Source organism: Chiloscyllium plagiosum, chromosome 16 (assembly GCF_004010195.1).
Source record: "Chiloscyllium plagiosum isolate BGI_BamShark_2017 chromosome 16, ASM401019v2, whole genome shotgun sequence".
NCBI lineage: Eukaryota > Metazoa > Chordata > Chondrichthyes > Orectolobiformes > Hemiscylliidae > Chiloscyllium > Chiloscyllium plagiosum.
Genome location: NC_057725.1, coordinates 32,658,703 through 32,682,084, shown reverse-complemented (window position 1 = coordinate 32,682,084; position 23,382 = coordinate 32,658,703). Strand labels below are relative to the sequence as shown.

At 38.9% G+C, this 23,382-nt stretch overlaps 1 protein-coding gene and 1 long non-coding RNA gene across 3 annotated transcripts in view; one reads left to right on the top strand and one right to left on the bottom strand.

Annotated features, from left to right (window-relative positions):
• The window catches only part of LOC122557764, a 47,344-nt gene that overhangs the window by 6,834 nt on the left and 17,128 nt on the right, over positions 1-23,382 (top strand). The window contains exons 2-7 of one of the 2 annotated variants that reach the window (XM_043705728.1): positions 4,391-4,469; positions 7,422-7,775; positions 9,812-10,138; positions 14,682-14,798; positions 16,563-16,988; positions 21,531-21,893. In XM_043705728.1, the coding sequence (XP_043561663.1) occupies positions 7,466-7,775; positions 9,812-10,138; positions 14,682-14,798; positions 16,563-16,988; positions 21,531-21,893 (1,543 nt within the window). In that variant the 5' untranslated portion in view covers positions 4,391-4,469; positions 7,422-7,465. The remainder of the gene's footprint in view (positions 1-4,390; positions 4,470-7,421; positions 7,776-9,811; positions 10,139-14,681; positions 14,799-16,562; positions 16,989-21,530; positions 21,894-23,382) is intronic. The other variant, XM_043705727.1, reaches the window with a different exon arrangement.
• Positions 10,890-23,382, bottom strand: part of LOC122557765 — a 33,652-nt gene continuing 21,159 nt past the window's right edge. Inside the window, exons 3-4 of the long non-coding RNA XR_006313931.1 lie at positions 13,563-13,677; positions 10,890-10,944 (exon numbers count right to left, since the gene is read on the bottom strand). This is a non-coding gene — a long non-coding RNA (uncharacterized LOC122557765). The remainder of the gene's footprint in view (positions 10,945-13,562; positions 13,678-23,382) is intronic.

Genomic DNA, 23,382 nt, shown 5'->3' with positions numbered 1-23,382 from the left:
TCATCTTGCTCAGCAGCCTCCCGTGTGGCACCTTATCAAAGGCCTTTTGAAAGTCTAGATAGACCACATCCACTGGGTTTCCCTGGTCTAACCTACTTGTTACCTCTTCAAAAAATTCCAACTACACTAAATTATGTCTGTTTATTCCAACATTCTCAGTCCCCTTGAAGTCTGTTACTCTGTTCACTATTTATGACATTATCAAGTTTTTTACAATTCATAAACTTCTAAATTGTACTGCCTCAACAGTTCAATCATAAACAATAATCAATGGCCCTAAAATCAAACCCAAGGGGGACCCAATTCAGGTTATTCAAAAATTATTTTCCTTTAACAAATTAATTCTTGGCTAATGTGAAAGCTGTCAAGTAAAGTGTTTCCTGTGTTCTAGCCATTTAAGAGGCAGTTTCAGTTCAGATTTAAATCTCCCATTATCATGCGAAACAAATGCAGAACATATTAAAATATTTTCTCCAAATGAGACTTCCCAAATAAAACACAGTCGGAATTACAGTGGCAACTTTGGTAGAGATCAACATTTTTGAATTGCAATATGAAGGAGGCCAATGAAGTCTTAACAATAATTAACAAAACTGAAACAACTCTACCTCAAGTTCTGATATTCTCTAAAATCTTAACAAAACATCAAACTGAAAATGCACTGTTCGTTTTGTGAACACTGCATTAAAAACACAGCAACAAAGGTATTTTAATATAATACTCTCATCTGGCTAAAGCATGACCACTGACCCAACTGTTTCTTTTTAAACAGGCATTGTAGAATTTCAAACAAATCAGGGGCTCAAGACACTCAATCAATTTGTTTTAAGGTTACAAGTTTGATAATTTTAAAAAGGGCATAATGTTGAACAATTTCAATGTGAAAACAAAGTCTGTCCCATGACACAGCCTGCAAAACACATTGAGTTGAGATCCTGATTCAAACATGGCAAAACAGTTACTTAAAAGGATTTTCTAAAACAGTATTTTAACAAACCAAAACTTTTAAACATCAAGCACTCTCAGCATGGCACAAGCTACATTGAAACTTTCCTTTTTCAACCCAAGTATTAGAGCAACCTTTAATTTTAGCGTTTCTTGTTTTTGTTTTTGCATCCTCTCACTGAAATTACTCTTGTAAAAAGAGAAAACCCTGACAGCAGACCACATGGCACCGCAGTCCAAGCCACTCTCTTCCCCCAGAATAAAGACTTGCAGAGCCTTAAATATCATCACTAGGGGCCTTTAACCCTTTTCTCACTTTACTCCTTATGGGGGCTCGAACCCCAATTAAACACAGACAACTTGAATCCCAAACACAGAGAGCTCGAAACTTAAACACCATAAGCTTGAACCTCAGCACAGTGCGGACGACTTGAACCTCAAATCAACCCACCCAGTGGACTTGAACCCTAGTCCACGCACAGGACACGAACCTCAATCAAACCCACCCCAGGGGGCTCGAACCCCAGTAACACGCAGAGGACTCAAATCTCAATTAAACCCACCCCAGGGAATTCTAACCCTAGTACTGTGCAGTAGACCCGAGCCTCAATCAAACCCACTTCAGGGGACTCTAGCCCCAGTACTGCGCAGAAAACTCAGACTTCAACCAAACTCACCTGTGGGGACTGGGACCCCAGTACCATGCAGAGGACTCTAACCTCAAATATACTCCCCCGTTCCCCCCCCCCTCCTGAGAGGCTTGAACCTCAATTATACCCCACTCCCCCCAATGCAGCGCAGAGGACTTGAACCTCTGTCTGCCACTGCGCTTGCGAAACAGTATCTTTCAACTGAACTAATTACCATGTGGGGAATCTGTAGAAAAGTGAGTGATTGAGTGAGGATATTGTCTCCAGCACACAGGAATATCAAGAGGGACCAAGGTTTGTAATCTTACCTTGTGGGCCCATTGTCTTGAGACATCGATGTTCCAGGTGGCTGCTGACACCATCTGACCATAACTATCCATTTGGATCCTGCCGACTATGCCAATATAGTCATCCCGTTTCACCCCCTCAGTCAAAGCAAAATGCTTAGCAACACTGTATTGTTTTATCTCCTTCACCTTTATCCCCGGCCCTGGAGGGAGGGAGAGAGAGAAAACAATCGCCCATGTGCACAGAGACATGAGTTCAAGGTCTTCTCTGGAACAGCAGTTTCTCGATGAACTATACAGTCATTTTACAGGGAGGAGCATCCAGATAAGGCAACATACATATTAATTGGGTGACCATTACAATCAATGAGTATCAATAGCAGAGATCAAGTCCTTTACTGTTATACACTGAATGTTCTTAACCTTGTTAACTGGATTCATACAGTAGATACTTTTCACCTTATTAACTAATGTTACATACTGAATGCTACCTCATTTTATTAAATGGGTCTACATAATGAATGATTTTCCACCTTGTTAACCCATTACCCTTGCCTCCAGCACCCCATTGTTAACCGTAACTTATTTGATCTGAGTCATTCTCAGCTGAACACTCTTTTTTTTTACTAAACTCAGAACTTAACTTGTTCCCTGCCTGCTTATGCCCTATACACATTCTCACAGTAGGTAAACCACCTTAAAACACAGTTAAAAAAAAACTGGAACAGCTGCTTACAGGTTGAAGTTAGAAGGGCAGAAAGAGACAGAGAGAGAGAGAGTTTCCACACAGCTCACCTTTGAACTCCTAACAAATTCTGAACTGAACTGCTCAGCTAGAGAGCTGACCACTTCCCTTTTAGTATACAGGTCACTTCTAGAACATGACCACTTCAGCCTGAAGTCTCATCTGTTTACATATAAACAAAAAGGCCTCTCAATACCCTTTAATCTCTGTACAAAACCATTCTAATTAGAACCAGGACAGTTTTATGACTCCTCTGAAAAAAATCAAGGACACAGTATCGTTGAGAAAAGGAACAGCTTTTAGAAAAAAGGGTCCAGCTTTGTGACAATAGTGAGAGTAGTCTCTGAAAGAATTGCCCAAGTAATTGAATGTTTCTCTGGAATGTACCTGGAACCTTCTGAAAATTTCCATAAAAATTGGACCAGTTCAGATGGTTCCAAATGAAATTGAGTAAAATAGTTATCCAGGAAAAGATAGTCTGACTCCTGAATGGCTATTACACTGACTCCATACTTGACTGTCTCATACCAAACTATACCATTCCCAGATTACTTGCACCAACCAGACCGTAACCTGACACCCCCCCTTTCTAGGGAGCTGAAACCTCCACTAATTGAAGTGAGTCATGCAGACCTGGAAGGTTTTGGGGTACACCTCTGTTTGCACCATTAACTTAACTCGAAGTGTGACAATAGGATATGACCCACAACCATCTGATGAAGGAGCAGTGCTCTGAAAGCTAGTGCTTCCAAATAAACCTGTTGGACTATAACCTGGTGTAGTGTGATTTTTAACTTTTAACAATAGGACAGTACTTTTGGCATTGTCACAGGGAATTAACAGAGTTGGAATTGACCTTTATTGTCAGTGTTGATGGTGTATTACATGTTGGGTGAAGAGAGAATCAGGGTCGATGGTTGTGCTTTTCCAGCACACTGTATCAGGCAGCATCTGAGGAGCAGGAGAATCGATGTTTCGAGCATAAGCTTTTCATCAGGAAGGGCTCCCGATGAAGGGCTCATGCTCAAAATGTTGACTCTCCTACTCCGTGGATGCTGCCTGACATGTGGTGCTGGAAAAGCACAACCATCTTCGACTCTGATCTCCAGCATCTGCAGTCATCACTTTCTCCTCCCTGAAAAGAGAATCATGCTTGGCTGTTGGGACTACGTTATCAATTAAATACAATTCATTTACTAGGTACGTATTTGAATAACACACTTTTAACTACAGGTCATATTGCTATAACGTACATTTCGTTAACACGAATTTGCTATAACACTATTGATGAATTGGGGCACTGTTTCTAAAGTGCAAAGTTTGAAGTGTGTATTGATTCTAAAGCAGTTCCAGCTCTATTAGTATAAATGGTGCTGCTATTACCTAATTTTTTTAAAACACAGGATTGCACAAGGACAGAACTACTGCGTGATAGCAGAACTGACTGTACCAGAGAGATCTCAATCATTGTCTTTCATGACCATAACATTTTTACCCAGTAGAGTTTGCAGCTGGCCAGGCTGAACATCTTCACCATTCCTCCTGATATAGGATACCATCTTGCACAATGTTAGTCTTCGCAGTGTTGATAAACAAAGGGATTTCTTCAGGCTGTTTATACACAAGTCTTTGTGCCAAATGTGTGCCTTATTTGGAATTATGCTTACATGTGATCAATCCTGAAAATGCATGTCGTATTTGGACTTATCCATGCATGTGAGCAATCCCAAATGTTTTGTCCAAATGTATGTTTTGTCTGGTAGAGACAGCAGTTCCTGATTTCCTGCACTTATAACTCTCAGTGGACCTGATCAGAATTATGCCGAGTCATTCACATAACACATGAGTCATTCACATTTTTAGGTCTCTTATCAGTTCCTGTCTGTTCCTGTTATCTTCAGCCTTATCCAACATTATGAAGTACATGAAAAGTTGGAAGACTGTTTTGCAGATCATTGGCCAATAAGGATGGTTTGTTTGTCCTTTGCCTTGTTAAAATATTTCTGCAGAGTTGTGTTATCCTTTGGGTTGGATGAGTGTCTTTGTATTTGTAGAAAGGGGACTTAGTTCTAACTCTGATTAAAAGCCTAATTGTAAGCAAGCTTTGCCACTTGTTTTTAGAAATTAGTTTTGTTTTATAATAAATGTACTATTTTTAAGCTCATTAAGGAAACTTGGTGGAAGTCTGAATAGCAGTACTAAAAGGGAAACAATTGGCCAGTTTGGTGATTTGAATCTAATCATTTATGATGACAGTGAGACTCATGGAGTAGTCTGGTTGATTACTAGCACATTCCTTACAACACTTCGATTTCCACTTCAAGGTTTGCAGTTATATAAGGACTATTTGAACGGTGAAGTACCATAATGCAGATAATATGGAGAAATAAATCTAAGCAAGGACTCACCTGTTTTTTATAATTTTTTTATTGAAAACCTTTTTAAATCTTTTACATGACATTTATGTACAAAAAAATTAAAACAGAAAAAAAGGCAGTACAACAAAGCCATAACACAGTACTATTGTTAATGAATGACCTACTATTCTACCAGAAGACTACTTAACTTAAATGAAACTACCAATATATTAAATAAATACTAACTTAAACTAAATTCAAATAATGTAAATTAAATAATATCTCACTATTCTATCTCACTTATCACACTGAGACTCCCATCCCTGGGAGCACCATCTACAGTATCTGTATTCTTTTTCCCCAGTTCCCTCCTCCTGGGGCCCCATGGGCACCTGTACCGATTCCCACGGCCCTAATTAATATTGCTGATACGTCAGCGTCAATATAATTTTAAAAAGGGTCACCATGTCTTGTAAATCTGTTCCGTTTAGCGGTGCACCATATTTGTGAGGTAGTCTTTGGGGAGATGCTCCATCACCAGTCTCTGCCACCCCGTAAGACTTGGTGATTTTTCCGACGTCCAATTCAGTAGAATGTTCCTGTACCGATTCCCACGGCCCTAATTAATATTGCTGATACGTCAGCGTCAATATAATTTTAAAAAGGGTCACCATGTCTTGTAAATCTGTTCCGTTTAGTGGTGCACCATATTTGTGAGGTAGTCTTTGGGGAGATGCTCCATCACCAGCCTCTGCCACCCCGTAAGACTTGGTGGTTTTTCCGACGTCCAATTCAGTAGAATGTTTTTCCTCGCACAATGGGTAAGAATATTATACAATCTCTTCCCATGTTCCCCCAGAAAGGACACATTTGGCAAGCTCAAAAGAAGAATTACCGGATCCACATTAATTTTAATCCCCAGGGTGTCCTTTAGATCCCTTACTATAGAACTCCAGTATGTCTAGATCTTGCAACATGACCAATAGCAGTGTGTGAGAGTGCCGATACTAATTTTACATTTGGGGCACCCTGGTGATACTCCTCTCTTGAACTTAGCTAACCTGTCTGGCGCCATATGAGCCCTGTGTAAGATCTCCGATTGCATGGCCTGCGCTCTGTTACATACTGAGATTTTCCTTACATTCCCCCAGATGTCTTCCCATACCTCCAATGAAATATCCTCTCCTAACTCTCAATTCCACGTCTTACAAAGTCCTTCCATGTTCCCCAGGGCATGGCCTTTCTGTAAATGATATAAAGTACTGAGTGAAAGAGCACCCGTACATTGAAGTACTCTTTTCTCTAAGTCTGATTTGTAACACTGGACCAGGAGCATGGTTTTCCTCTGTACGTAATCCCTAATCTGGAAATATCGGAAAAGGTCCCTATTAGTCAATCCATATTTCTGACTAAATGACATCAGGACCTCCCCCTCGAATAAATCTCCCAGACAGAAGTTTCCCTTATTCTCCCATGCCTTAAAGCTGGAGTCCATTGCCCCAAGTTTAAATCCTTCGGCTCCCACCAACCGGGTAAATAGCGAAGTCTTAGATCAATTGCCCTCTTCTTGCCTCATTATCTTCCAGGCTGTCACTGTATTCAAAATAATTGGACTTTTACACTGCTGGGTCACGGATTTCATCTTGTCCATAAATAATAAATTAATTAAAGGACATCTTGACTGCGAGGCTTCAATACCAAGGACTCACTTTTAGTAGGGAAAAAAGGAGGAAACAAATCTGCTGAGAATATACTAGTGTTACTCAACATCAACTTCTCTTCCCCATCCCACAATTGGGACTTTTTATTCATTAATGGTCAGAGACATTTAAAACACAAACCAATGAAAGTTTTGAAGTTGAGATCTTGTTGGACTAAGCACACAGGTTAAATTAAACGTTAAAAATCATAGAACACCAGGTTATAGTCTAACAGGTTTATTTGGAAGCATTAGCTTTCGGATCACTGCTCCTTCATCAGGTCGTTGACAACCACCTGATGAAGGAGCAGTGATCGGAAAGCTAGTGCTTCCAAATAAGCCTGTTGGACTATAACCTGGTGTTCTGTGTTTTTTAACTTTGTGCACGCTAGGCCAACACCAGCTCCTCCAAATCAGGTTAAGTTAAATAAAGGGTAAGCCAGCTAGGTGTGAGCTGGGCCATGGGCAGCAAAATTTGGAATATGTTGGAGTTTAAGCAGGGTGCAAGGTGGGAGACTAATGAGGAGAACATTGGAATAGTTAAATAAGCAAATGAGGGAGAAAAGAATAAGGGATTCTACTTGTGGTGTTCACTGAAGCATAGGAGGAGTTACCGTCAAGCTGTTTAACCTAAATGGTTATTTTTATGCTGTTTGTTCTTTGTAAATCAAATGCATTTTAGAAAGTTTTGTTTGATGGACACTAACAAAATAGTCTTATGTTCTTTTTAATTTTCAGAAAGCAAGTTGAAGTTAAAAGACAGTCCAAGTTTCGTTGAAGTGATGTATAATGAAAATGGTCTTCTGAATTGTGAAATTGCTGAATTCACTGGGTCCGAACTGACTCCACAGAACTTGGGCATTTTATGGTCTTTCACTAGTGACACCAAAAAATCAAATGCATTTGTCTACACTTCTGGCATAATAACTGAGAAATGGAAAGAAGCTGAGCTACTGACCAGCTCCATTATACGTGGAAACATGTCCCTGTTGCTCAAAGATGTTGTTAATAAACATGCTGGACAGTACCAATGTGAAATTTATATTCCACCAAATGATAAAGCCGCTAAGACGGTAACACTTGAGGTTTTAGGTAAGAAGATTTGTTTGTTGTAAGTCATTCTACATTCCAATACAATACAGGTATCGTCTGCTTTTCAAATATTTGCTTTACACCACTTCACTTTTACAAATGACCTACACTAGTACCTGTTTTTTGCGAATCCAAAGAGGATTTTCGCTTTTACAAAAAACAGCAAAATGTTTCCCATATAAATCATGCATCTTTTTGCCATTTTTGGCTTATGAAAGGTTTCCTGGGAATGCTTTATTTTCTGATAGCGGGGGATGCCTGTACAATGCTATCAGTTTAATATATTTAAAATGTATATAGTTAAAAGTTGCTATCTGCACTGTCAATTGTCAATCATGTATTGCAAGTTTATTTGCATGATGCCCTGTAAATTGGCATTTACCAAATGAAATAAAAGTAGCAGATTCAATAAAGTACTTGAGTTTTGGGGAAATAAAGTATTTCAGTGAAGATAACAATACAATCTGTGATTAAGAATATAGCATTAAAATTAAAGTTTGAAAAGCATTTTAGCAGCTTCATCCTAGCAGAGGTGAAGGGGCTTTGAGAAATTTTTCTTCACTTTCACTTGCATGCCAGGATTATCTGTTCCTTCTGACACACCACAGCTAGTAGAATGGTTAGAATTAATAACAAGTTTTCTTAATTTTTCAACAAGCCATACAGTACCTAAGTCCCATTGCATGTCTTTGAAATAACCCATTGACTTGGATTGGTTTATTGTCTCATCTGAATGATGACCTTGAACAATACCACGTGCAACATTTTGTTATGTTGACCCTTATCACATCACACTCAGCCTTCACATTTCTAGGGGAGAACAAAGGTTTGTTAGGTCTTTCCTAGTGGTTATAACTTCTCAGTTGCAGTATTATCCTTGTGAACAAATCTGTTTTTATAATGTGGAAACCAGAAATGGACACATTACTTGAAATTAGATCATGTCAGATTAATATGGAAATTAAATACTTTTACAATTCAAAATTTCTAGAAATGCATCTCAGTGCTTGAGATTTGGTCTTGTTGTCTTGATTACTTTCTTTCTCCACTATCCCACTTTGACTTTATCTCGCCAATATCAGGGCTCTATGTTCTTATTAAAATGCAATTTCATGCTCATCTGAATCCATTTCCAATGTGTTAATTTGGGTGCAAGTTCATTAACATCATATTTTTTAGACATGTCCTTCATTTTCTGTTGTTTGCACTGTGTTTTTTTTAAATTTCAAAATTATATTCTGTGGTCTTGTTGTCTTGATTACTTTCTTTCTCCACTATCCCACTTTGACTTTATCTCGCCAATATCAGGGCTCTATGTTCTTATTAAAATGCAATTTCATGCTCATCTGAATTCATTTCCAATGTGTTAATTTGGGTGCAAGTTCATTAACATCATATTTTTTAGACAGGTCCTTCATTTTCTGTTGTTTGCACTGTGTTTTTTTTTTAATTTCAAAATTATATTCTGGAACCAGAACTACAAATTGCTAATTTAAATCATAAACAACAATGATCCCAGCACCAATCTTTGAGGAATGTCACTTCCCACCATTTGTCTGTCCTAACCCCTATATTTATGTGTTCTATTCTATTATCTACTCAGTCACCTATGCAACTTCCTTTCTAAAATGAAAATCATATTAATTGTCCTCCAGTTCTCTGGGAGAAAGTGAGGACTGCAGATGCTGGAGTAGAGTCGACAGTGTGGTGCTGGAAAAGCACAGCAGGTCAGGCAAAATCTGAGGAGCAGGAGAATCCATATTTTGGGCATAAGCCCTTCCTGATGAAGCGCACAAGCCTGAAACATCGATTCTTCTGCTCCTTGGCTACTGCCTGACCTCCTGTGCTTTTCCAGCACCACATTCTCGACTCCAATTTTCTGGCACTGTTCTCTTTACTGATGATTGTTAATTGAGATATATTTATTTAATAATGGCTCTGCTATTTATTTACCTTGCATAGATCCAATCAATGCATTACTTTTGAAGTACACATGCAGTTATTGTTGAGACTAACATACCTCCTTATTTTGGTAGCCCGGCCTACAGTAATCGTGACTTCAGAAAAAGTTGTGGAAGTTGGAACAGGTGGAGAGATGGCCTTGGGTTGTCAGTTAAGTGGGTATTATCCTTGCGAAAGCAATACGGAATGGCTGCAGACAACGCCAGCAGAAGGAAAGCCAAACGTGTTGACTGATATTTGCACTGCCCCGCCAGTCAAAAACCCTGATGGAACATGCAACATAACCACTGAAGTTAGATTACAGCCTGGAGTAGAAGATATTGGCAGCACTTTCACGTGCCGTGTCTCTCACAAGTCTTTTACAAAACCACACCAGGTGGAAGCTTTGGTGACTTTGAAAGGTGAGTTGCAATAAATTTAGCTTTTCTTTATTAAATACTAAGTCTATAGCATTTTGGTTAAATTCATATTGAAAAGCATTTTAATATTAACCAAAGAACTGCAGTTATAATTTCTTGGGGACACAATCAAAGATGACACTTTTGGAATGGATTTGTTTGATACGGGCAGGCTAGTGAAATTTTAACTTGTGTTCTTAAAATTTATTTTTACAAAGCATTTCAACTTGATATAATACTCGATTAACTTCTATATAAATGTGACTGAATTAGATTACATGTGTATTGCGAGTAATAACTGAATTTTTGCATATGTCAATGTTTTTCAAATGTTCATTTTTAAGTACAGGTATTCCCTGACTTAGAAAGCTCATATTTAGAAGTGCCATCTGACACTTGATTATAATTTTAAAAACCTGACATATGAACACTTCCTATAACAAACAGCTGCTTTCAGTTGACGTGCATTGTGTTCTGACTTGCGTGCAGTTTGGCTTGCAGGAATGCAACTGGAGACAGTCTTTGTTACTTGTGTTCCATCTATTGAGTTAGACACCTATTCAAAGTTTGGGTGAAGATTTGTAGCTCCTGTCTAGGTGTCATCCTCAGTGCTTGGGAGCCTCCTGTGATGCGCTTCTGTGGTGTTTCCTCCGACATTTATAGTGGCCTGCCCCTGCCGCTTCCGGTTGTCAGTTTCAGCTGTCCGCTGTAGTGGCCGGTATATTGGGTCCAGGTCGATGTGTTTGTTGATGGAGTTTGTGAATGAGTGCCATGCTTCGAGGAATGCAACACACTGCAGCACACCAGAACTGCAAAAAGAGAAAGGGGAACACCTGTACAAGGTATTCGCCAAAAACGGATACCCGCGCAATTTCATCAACAGATGCCTAAGAGAAAGACAATGGAACGAGGACAGACTCATTAACAATGTAACATCCTCCCGTCACTATCACCCACCCTGTCAATGTAAGCTCCTCCTGCATCTCCAAACATTTACTCATCTTCTGCTGTGGTTTTGTTCGCCGGGCTGGAAGTTTTTGTTGCAAACGTTTCGGTCCCTGACCAGGTATCCCTCGTAGCCACTCACGCAGACGACAAGCAACATGAATTTGACTGGGACAACACTACCATTATAGGGCAAGCCAAACAAAGAACAGCCAGGGAATTCCTAGAAGCATGGCACTCATCCACAAACTCCATCAACAAACACATCGACCTGGACCCAATATACTGGCCACTACAGCGGACAGCAGAAACTGACAACCGGAAGCGGCAGGGACAGGCCATTATAAATGCCGGAGGAAACACCACAGAAGCACTTCTCAGGAGGCTCCCAAGCACTGAGGATGTCACCTAGCCAGGGGACGAAACGTTTGCAACAAAAATTTCCAGCTCGGCGAACATTAGACACCGATTCTATACTAAATACATATTTTTGCCTTACATGTGACTCGACAACTTTTCAGGATTCTTGGGACAAGTTTAATTGTAGTTTGTTTAACGGATTTTAATTTTCTATTTATTGCATTAACAAACATTTTTTGTGGAAAATTAGCCTATGACCATTGTTCCCATGCATTGTAATAAATTTTAATGAAGGTGTGTGGTGGGTAAGTTACTCGAGAAGATTTTTGCTGGATAAGATGTGCATGCATTTGGAAAGACAGGGTTTGATTAGGAGTAGTCAGTGTGGCTTTGTGTGTGGGAGATTGTGCCTGACAAATTTGTTAGAGTTATTTGACAAAGTGACCAGGAAGGTCGACGAGGGCAAGGTAGTGGATGTTGTATGTACGGATTTTAGTCAGGCCTTTGATAAGGTTCCACATGGAAGGTTAGATCGCAGTGGAATTCGGGTGAGTTGGAAAATTGGATACAAAATTGGCTTGATGGTAGGAAACAAAGGGTAATGGTGGAAGGATACTTGTCGGACTGAAGGCCTATGACTAGAGTAGTGCCTCAGGGGTCGGTACTGGGCCAATTGCTGTTTGTTATCTATATCAATGATTTGGATGAGAATATAGAAGTCTAGGTTAGTAAGTTTGCTGATGACACTAAAATAGGCAGTATCATGGACAGCAAGGAATGTTCTCAGAAATTGCAGCAGGACCTTGATCAGCTGGGGAAGTGGGCCGAGAAATGGCAAACTGAGTTTAACATTGATAAGTGTGAGGTCTTGCATTTTGGAAAGTCAATGGTAGGGCCTTAAGGAATATAGTGGAACAGAGAGATCTTGGAGTTCAGGTTCACAGCTCTCTGAAATTGGAGTCACAGGTAGACAAGGCAGTGAAGACGGCTTTTGGCACACTGGCCTTCCTCAGTCAGGGTACTGAGCATAGACGTTGGGAAGTTATGTTGCAGTTGTACAGAACCTTGGTGAGGCCACACTTGGAATATTGTGTTCTGTTTTGGTCACTTTGTTATAGGAAGGATGTTATTAAACTGGAAAGAGCACAGAAGAAGTTTACAAGGATGATGTCTGGACTCAATGGTCTGAGTTAGAGGGCGAGGTTGGACAAGCTAGGACTTTTTTTCTTTAGAGCATAAGAGACTGAGGGGGCATCTTGTAGAGGTGTATAAGATCATGAGAGGCATGGATAGGGTGAATGCACTCAAGCCTTTTTCCCAAGTTTGGGGAATTGAGGACAAGAGGGCATCAGTTTAAGGCTAGAGAGGAAAAAATTAAAGGGAAACTGAGGAGCAACTTTCTTTTACAAAAGATAGTATGCATATGAAATGAGCTGCAGTGGAAGTGGCTCAGTGGAACATTAACAACACTTAAAAAGCATTTGGACAAATACATGGATAGGAAAGGATTAGAAGGATATGGTCCAAGTGCAGGGAAATGGGGTTAGCATGGATGGACATTTTGGTTGGCATGGACCAATTTGGGCCAAATGGCCTGTGTAGGTCTATGACTCCACGTTTAAAATTTAAAATGAAATTGGGTGCACATTGAATGAAGCCATACGGCCCAACAATACTATTAGCATTTATGATTAGATTAGATTTCCTACAGTATGGAAATAGGCCCTTCGGCCCAACAAATCCACACCGACCCTCCGAGGAGTAAGGCACCCAGACCCATTCCCCTACCCTATGTTTAGCCCTGACTTGGCAATTTAGTATGGCCAGTTCACCTGACCTGCACATCTTTGGATTGAGTAAACCGGAGCAGCCGAAGGAAACCCATGCAAACACTGGGAGAATGTGCAAACTCCACACAGACAGTTACCCGAGGTGGGAATTGAAGCCGGGTCCCTGGTGCTAACCACTGAGCCACCATGCCGCCCCATTTATAACCACACTAGTTTTCTCCCATGTCATCTGCCTTATCTCAGCCTCAAAAGTATATACTTTCTTAGGGTTTTCTCTTGTGTACTTACCTAGTTACCTTTTTAAAATCACCAAAGGTATCTGTCTCACTTACTGTGGTAGTGAATTCTTCGTTGTAACCATTTTCTTAACTGAAGAAATTTTCTTTATTTTCTCATTGGATTTATTAGTCACTTCCTTGTACTTATGGTCCTTCGTCTTAATTCCTCCTGTAATTGAAAACATTGTTCCATTTCTACCTTGTCCAAACCACTTATAATTGTAAAGACCTCTTTAAGATCAATTGTAAGGATCCGGTTGTTTTGAAAATGGAGGCCCCAACCAGTTAAATTTTTTTCAATCGATGTGGTCTCAGTTCTGATACCATGCTTGTGAACATATTTTACACTTTCTATGTTTTTTTTTATACCAGGCTACCAGAACTATTCACTCTACCTACAGCCTGTCCAGGTTTCTGTACACATTTAACAAATGTACCAAGTCTAAAATCAATCCCATGATTTTACCTGACACATTTAATGCTTTGTTCCCTTGCTGCTGTCATTGATGTGTTCACCTGTTTTCCTGAATTCCTTCATACCTTTACTCTCTTTAAAAAATAAACTGCAGGTGACACTTCTGTTTATTTTTCTATTGACTTCATTATATTTCTTGATGTCACTTAACTATCTGCCCTGCAGGTTTTCTGATACAATGTTCTGTTCCGTTCTTTTGTTTATAGTGTCAACTAAACTTGCTCTTTTTCTTAAGTATTTGTAAATTTTGATATGAAGTTTCTTATTCCTCAGCCTGAAGTATCAGTTTTTGTTTAAATTGCCCATCCCTGGTTGCCCTTAAAATTATGATCAGCTGCCTTCTGGAACCCTTGCGGTCCATTTGTTGTACATGGACCTACAAAGCCTTTAGGAAGGGCAGACCAAGATTTTGTTCCAGTGACATTAAATAAATGCAAGTTATGAGTAACATTGATCCCCACATTGACTCTTGTGTAAATGCACTTCCATTACAAATGTCCTATTTTCCAAGTAATACAACTGGATCAAAAGCAATGACATGTACAAGTGTAAAAACTAGTACCTATTATTTGTCCTTATTAATTGGTTTGCCCAGGACTGTGCTAAGTATTTCACTATTATACTTTATTGTACAGTATTACACAAGTGGGACTATCAAAGCAGTTGAGTGTAAGAAATATGTAACTTCTCTTTTGCAGAAGCTGAAATTCATTTGTCCAAAGCTTCAATAATCGGAAGCATCATTGGGAGCATCATTACTTCTATTCTTGTGCTTGGACTAGGAACTTATTTCTATATGCGATTTTATTATAAAGGTAAAGCCACATTCTGAGTTCTGTGTGCTACTTCAGACACTTTAGGAGATAAACCTGGAGTAAATTACAGGTTGTTTATGGGTTGGGAGGAAACCTATTGAAAGTGCTTTTGCAGCAAAGCCCTAGATTTAGCCAATGAATCTCAAACTTACTATAGTTTCATTTTTTTTTGTTTTCAGATTATGTGTTGTTGTTAAATAGCAGTGATTACTCTGCCAGCAAAGAGTGCTTAATCAAAATGCAAGCTAAAAACGAAATGCTCTGTAAATCAGACAGTTTCAGAAGTGCTCTGCTTGGTATATTTGTTTTACCTTTATTAACTCCTCACCCAACTACTTCTTTGCTGCTGTAGAGTACTTCTGTTACTCTACCCTAACCTTTGGACTGTTTTACTATATTTTGATCTTTGATCTTGTATGGTGTTGCTGATAACAATTGCCCAATACATTCTGGAGTTTACAGTCAATGGATTCTTGAACATTTAAAGGGGGAAAGAAACCTCAAAAGTACCAATCATTCTGCTTTTTAAAAGAGAAAGTGGGGATCTTGCTTTCAGCTCTTTAATAATTAATTCCAAAATATAGCTGTTTTTCTGCTGTTGTGAATGGTCTCTATAGCTGCTGAGCTGTTCTGGTAACGTGAGTTATGTTCCAGAGTGTGGTCCACATTTGCTCTATTACCAGAAATAGAAAGCACAATTTCAAATTGATTTGCAGATCCTTTGACATGGTGAAACCATTCTGCATGCTTGGAGTGCAGATATATAATTATTTTTGTCATGTCTTGCTTTCTTATTTTTAAAAACAAATAACTGTGTTTTATTTTACAGTTTCTTTTCTGTGCCATTATTTAATTTCCTTCTCTCGTTCTCTTTCCTGTTGCTCTTTTATCCTCCTCATCTGTAAACCTTTAAATATTATTTTGAACTGCATCATTGTTGCCCTTGACTCTGTTGAAATCATATGTTTTCAGAAAACATTTAATTGCTTTTTCTTAAAATTCTATTTTGAACTTTGCCTATTTATTTTTATGGCCACCTGTTTACTGTATCACCACCTTTCTGCAAACTCTTAAATCACCATAGAAGATGTTTTGCATGCACTTGGTGTTCTTCATAAAAATGCTATTGCTCACTTTCCAAAAACCACTTCACGCTCCAATAGCCAGTTAATTCAAACATTGATTAGATTAGATTCCCTACGGTGTGGAAACAAGCACTTCGGCCCAACAACTCCACACCGACCCTCCGAGGAGTAACCCACCCAGACCCATTTCCCTCTGATTAATGCACCTAACACTATGGGCAATTTAACATGGCCAATTCACCTGAACTGCACATCTTTGGACTGTGGGAGGAAACCGGAGCAAATCCACACAGACACGGGGAGAATGTGCAAACTCCACACAGACAGTCATCCGAGGCTGGAATCGACCCTGGTGCTGTGAGGTAGCAGTGCTAACCACTGAGCCACCGTGCCGCCCATACCACATTATGTGAATCTAAGTGTGCATGCAATTCATCCCTGTGTTAGTGTACACCACAGTTTACTTAATGTTTACTAATTTCAAAAGTCCCCATTCTGACTGAGTATTTCCATAACAGATCTACCGGTATTGTAATTTTTAAGATGTTTTTTGGCAAATCTTGCTGAACCTTAACCATGAGAATTAAAACAAATAACAATAAATCGAGGCAAGTTGGTAAGAATTTTCAGGAAGTGCAAAAGATCACCTCGAAAAATGCAACTTTTTTTTTATTCCTAGTTGCACCAAACATGTCAGATATTCAAAAACCTGTGCAAATTATACATCAAGAACCTGCAGAACTTATTTGCCAAGTTTCTGGATTTCAACCTTGTGTTATTACAATTGCCTGGTATTTGAAGAGGTTGAATGATGCTGAAATGAAGTTGATTGATGAATGGCAAGACAGCAACATATTCAGCTTTGCTTTGAACAAGGACAGGAAAATGGAAAAGGTTGAGAAAAGGAATGAAACTGGTGATGATGTTTGGAAAGTCAGGGCAGGAAGTATCCAGAAAAATAATGATGGAACTTTCAGCATTTCCAGCATTCTCGAGATTCATCCTGACATATTTGTGGACAATGAAGCAGAAATCACATGTAAAGTGATGCATCCATCCAACAGTGAAGCTATCTATAAAAAGATCAAACTCCATGTTGATGGAAGTAAGTTTTTTTTTTAAATGAATTGATCAAAAGACACAATTCTGTGAGGTAGAATGTGTGGACCCTAATGTTCAAATTGATCATAATTCCAATGTCCACTGTCATCATGGTAAATGATTCAATTGAATGTTGCTCTGTGTCTCTCTGTCCTGTTACTTCCTCCATCCTATCATATTGTAATGTATTCCTATCGCTGGCATGTAACTTTCATCCCTTTGTCTGAAAGAGATCCTGGAATTTTGCAAAATAGGGCTGGAATTTAAATCTCTCTACATCTTTCCCAAAACAGCTGTTCGCATTTGAAACAAAAGAGATGAAATAGTAGTACAAATTCAGATAAATACGTACAATCTAATGGCCATAAGAGATCATTGATGACCTAGATTGGGACCTGAACACTAAAGTAGGTAGTGAGATGGTTGATGCATTGATTTTAATTTTCAAAAACTCATTGGATTCAATGAAGATTCCTTCACATTGGCTGTTTTCCAATGTAACTCCTCGAGATTGGCAGTTGAATATTGAAGGCACGTGATGTTTGGGAAGAACAGGAAGCTAGGAAAGGAGTGGCTCTGTTACAAATGATGCTAGCACAATAGAAATAGGTGACCTAAATTCAGAAAACCAGGATATAGAAACGGTCTGGGTAGAGATGAGGAATGATAAAGGTACAAAGTCACTTGTTGGTATTGTGTCCACGTGCATTAACAGTAAGCACACAGTAGGACAGGATTTCAAGGAAGAACCAAAGGCATGTTGTCAAAACAGTACAGGAATTATCCTAGGGGATTTTTACCAACCTTGAAAAATCAAATAAGAAAATATAGTCTAAAGGAGGAATTCACTTAATGTTTTGGAGACAATTTCTTCGATCGGTATGTTATGACATCATTAAGACTGCAGGCTATGCTAGACCTGGTTTTGACCAATGGGTTAGGATTAACTATTGATCTCATAGTGAAAGTGCCACTGGATAGCAGTGGCCAGAACATGATTGAGTTTAGTGTTCAGTTTGAGGGAGAGTTTAAACGAGGGCAATTATGAGCCTATGAAAGCAAAAATGAACTGATAATTTACATTAAGGGTCATTGAGGTGCAATGGTAAACATTTACGGGGATAGTCCAGGTTTAGAATAGCCAGCTGTCTGACTGATGCCATAACATACTGATTGAACAATATGTACTTTTCAACAAATAAGGAAAATTCCGTGGGATAAATCTTCCTTCCATGGATACCAAAAAAGGTCAATGCCTTGGGAAAGCGGCTAACATAATCAAAGACCTCTTCCATCCTCTTCCATCAGGCAGAGGATACAAAAGTTTAAAACATGTACCAACAGATTCAAGAACAGCGTCTTCCCCTTTGTTATCAGACTTGTGAACGGACTTCCTCATATATTAGAGTTGATCTTTCTCTGCACCTTCTCTGTGGCTATTGTATTCATCAGAACAGAAAGCAGAATATAGTGTATTGTCCTGCTGTTTGTATGTAGCATAGAATTTATCTAGATAAATACGAAACAGTGTGACATTAATAAATCAAATCAAACTCGAAGCAAAGGCCTATAATTTTGCAAAGATAGCTAGCAGTTTGGAAAGATTATTCAAAACAATAAATTACTAAATGTTTACTACAGAGGGAAGAATTAGCATGAGAGAAAGCTAGCCAATATTACAAACAGGATTTTGTTTTTAGATATTTAAAAAAAGAGTTAACAAAATAAGTTTTAGTCCTATAGCAAATGCATCTGGGGAATTAGGAACGGAGGATAAAGAGATGGTAGGCAATTGAACAGGGTATTTTGATCGCTGATCATCACAGAGTAAGATTCTGGAAATAGCTGTAAATAAGGAATTGAAAAGGAGAGAGGAACTCCAGAAAATTTCAGATACCAGAAGATAGTACTGAGTAAGTTTTTGGAACTGCGACTTGACAAGTTCCCAGGTTCTGATTGATTTCATCCTAAGGGTTTTAAAAGTAAAGTATTTCGGGTTGCATAGTGGCTCGGTGGTTAGTCCTGCTGCCTCACAGTGCCAGGGACCTTGTTTTGATTCTTGCCTTGGATGACTGTGTGGAGTTTGCACATTCTCTCTGTGTCTGTGTGGGTTTCCTCCGGGTGCTCTGGTTTCCTCCTACAGTCTAAAGATATGCAGGTTATGCTAAATTGGCCATCCTAAATTGTCATGTAGCATCCAGGGTTGTATAGGCGAGGTGAATTAGCCACAGGAATTGCAGGCATACAGGAATAGAGTATGGGGTGGATCAGAGTGGGATGCTGTTCGGAGGGTTGGTGTGAACTCGATAGTGGGCTGCTTCTACACTGTAGGGATTTTGAGATGGTTGATGCATTGGTTTTAATTTTGAAAATATATTGGATTCAGGGACGATTCCTTCAGATTAGAAAACCACCAATATAACTCCTTTATTCAAAAAAGGAGGGAGAGCGGCAGTAACTATGAAACTACAGCTCAGTTAGCTTAATATCTGTCATAAGGAAGATGTTACAAAGTCACTTGGATAATCATGCAGAGCCAACATGATTTTGTCAAAGGGAAATAATGTTTAACTAATTTATTGAATTTTTTTTGAGGAAGTATCTTGCGCTTTAGAGAAAAGGGAACCAGTTGATATATTGTATTGAGATTTACAAAAGGCATTTGGTAAGGTAAAAAAAATCAAAGGCTATTGTGGAAAATAAGACGTCATGATGTAGAGAGGTAACATTAACTTGGATAGAAGATTACATGGCTTTCAGGAAGCTGAGAGTAGGAATGAATAGGTCTTTTTTAGGCCAGCAGGATGTCACAAGTAGTGTACAACGAGCTAGGTGCTGGAGTTTTAACTCTTTACAATTTATATAAATTGTTTTGATGAAGAGATTGAAGGTATAATGACTAAAATTGATGGTGACACCAGGATATGTAGGAAAGTGAGCTCTGAAGAGGATCTAAGTCTACAAAGAGATATAAGTAGGTTATATGATTGGGTAAAGATCTGGCAAATGGAGTAAAATGTGGGAAAGTGTGATATTGTCCATTTTGGCATATTTAAATGGTGAAAGGTTCAGAGCTCTGAGGTGCATGAATCACAGAATATTAGTATGTAGGCACAGCAAGTAATCAGCAAAGCTAATAGAATGTTATGTTTTATTATGAGGGGATTAAATGTAAGAGTTTGAAGTATTACTTCAGTTATACAGGTCCTGCTCTCTGGAGTAATGTATGCAGTACTGGTCACTGTGCTCATGAAAGGATATTGATAGTTGAAGCAGTACATGGAAGGATTACTAGATGATTACCTGGAGTAAGCAGATTGCCTTATGGGAATGGCTATTCTCTAGGATATTGAAAAATCAGAAATGACTTAATTGAAACTTATGAGATTCTGAGGGAACCTGACCAGGTGGATGTCAGAAAGATGTTTGCTCTTGTGGGAGAATCTTGAACAAGGGGTCATAGTTTAAAATTAAGGGGTTGCACACTTAAAACAGATACAAGGAAACTTCTTATTCCCTTCTGAGGGTTGAGAGTCTTTGGAATTACCTTCCTCAAAAGGCAGTGGTTACGAAATCTTCAAATATTTTTCATGTAGAGATAGTTATATACTTGATTACATTGGGGATGAAAAATGATCAGGGATACGTTTTAAATCGGGTCAGCCATAATCTTACTGAATGGCTGAGCAAACTCAAAGGCCTGACTTATCTACTTTTGTTCCTTGTTTGTGAGAGGTTGGGTCAATTCAAAATTGAGTTTGATTTTTTTTAGCTGGGCAAGGGTATTGAAAGAAACACTTGCATTTTTACAAAGCAACTTCTATAATCTAAGTTAAAAATCACACAACACCAGGTTATAGTCCAACAGGTTTAATTGGAAGCACACTAGCTTTCGGAGCATCGCTCTTTCATCAGGTGGTAGTGGCCTGATGGCCCACTACCACCTGATGAAGGAGCGACGCTCCGAAAGCTAGTGTGCTTCCAATTAAACCTGTTGGACTATAACCTAGTGTTGTGTGATTTTTAACTTTGTACACCCCAGTCCAACACCGGCATCTCCAAATCATGAGCTCTATAATCTAAGGAACGTAAGGCACTTTATAACTGATAAAGTACTTTTGAGGTATAATAGGTCTTGTAGGAAATAGATAGCATTAAGATTCAAAATGAGCCATAATTTAATTGGATAACAGAGTAAGCTTATGGGGCTGAATTGCTTCCTGCTGTTCCTATGTTCCTAACTGTGCCCTGGGTGACTTTACCTTTCTGTTACGTTTTACGTTTCTGGAATTTGGAATGGAATTTTTGGCATGACTGCAAATTAGTACAACTGAAGACAAACAAGAACTCCAGCAGGGGTTAGAATGGAGAGCAGACTACTTGAATAATTGGAAAACTTTAGAAAGGATTAAGATAAACAGACACAACAGTGTTTATGATTGCATTTGTTTTGGTGAAAGATTTATGTTTTTTTTTAAAAAGGAAGGAATAATGTTTATCTTAAGTTCTCTATGACTGAAACTGATGTGTTTTTTTCCCTCTTCAGTTCCTCCTAAGTTGGCTCACATAATTAAGCCACCAAATGTACAGCATGACAGTTCTGTGACGCTAACCTGTCCGATAAATTTTTTCAAGCCACATCCTCTAAAGATCACATGGTATAAAGAAATGGGTGGAGAGAAAATCCCTTTGCTGCTTTTAGACAATGCAAAGGAAGAAAATATGTATCCAGATAAATATTCCCATTATATGACTGGATTTAATTATTCTGACCACACTCGCAGTGTCTACAGCATGCTGCTTTTTAATGCAACAATCCAAGAAGAAGACAAAAGTCAGTACTTCTGTAAAGTTGAACACATTGGCTTGAGCAGTCCAGCAGAGGAACAGGTTCAACTGGACGTAACAGGTAACACAAAAACACAATTTTCTTTTCATTTATTTGTCTCACTTAAGATGGGACATCTTCTGTCCTCTTTCTCTTGAGGTCGTGAATATGGAGTTTTCTTCCACAATGGAGGCAGGGTCCTTGAATATTTTTTATGGCACGGTTAGACAGGCAGAGTTTTGACTAACAAGGGAGTAAAAAGGATGTGAGGAGATGGGGAAAAGTAGACTTGTGGCCACAACAGATTTAGCTGTGAACTAAAGAAGTGGCTGAGCAGTCTCGTGAAGCTGACTAGTCTACTGCTCCTAATTCATGTTTGTATGTATCACATTGATATGAAGAATATCATAGAAGCTAATATTTGTGAAGAAACAGAAGCTAATATTTGTGCAGCTGGTATTGTGCCACTGCCTGGATGTATTCAACCAAATAGCCAGAGTTTTCTTGCTTCACCCTCTCTTAATTACAGTGGACAGCACTCTACCAAATCTGCTCTGAGTGTGGATAATGAGAGACAAACTGAGTGGCAATTGGAATCAGTTCCTGACCACCAAACACATTCGATTAACTTTTTGATTCAAGTTCTGTAGTCATAGGCATCTTCTTTCTTCACACACAAAAAGAGAAATCAAATTGAGGTATTCAAGATGATGAAAGGTACAGATAAAATAGATGTGGATCAGATGCTTTTTCTTCTTGTGAGCATTCTTGGATGAGAGGGCATAGTTGTAGGATAAGGGGTAGCAAATGTAAACAGAGTTGAGGAGAAACTACTTCTCCCAAAGGGTTGTGAATCTGTGGTATTTGCTACCCCAAAGTGTGGTGGGTGCTGGGACAGTGAGTAAATTTAAGGAGGAGTTAGACAGATTTTTAATTGATAATGGGTTGAAGGGTTATAGAGAGACAACAGGAAAATAGAGATGAGAAGCATATCAGCAATGATGGAATAGCAGAGTAGACTCAATGGGCCAAATTGCCTAATTCTGCTCCTGTATCTTATGAACTTACGAACACACACAAAAGCCATTGAATTACTGGAAAACTAGCCATGCATTATAAGCTACCTTTGTTAGTAGAGAGTAGTTATAGTAAGAAAATGAAGGATTGTTGTATAAAGAAAGCTCTTTGTCTCAGAGATGGCATCCTCACCGGGGTATCCTGTGTGTAATTGATTCTGTATCTTAGAATGTTAGTGAGACACAGATTCAATGGAGAAAATGATGTTGTGGAAACACCTGCCCCATTTGGCTTGACAGTCCATAACTAAAACAATACTGTCTCTTCTCTTTTAACAGCTGCTACGGGGCCTCTTGTTTATTTCTGTGGTGTTTTCTACATTTGATTTCACAATGCCATTTCTTTTTCATTTTGTTCTGATTTGTTTTGTTTTACCTACATCACATAAAAAGTATGTTTGAAGCATTATTGCACTGATATTTGTGAGAACTTGCAGTCATCAATCTCTTGTTGTATTTCCTAAATTACAATAATTAGTTGAAAAAAGTGTTGG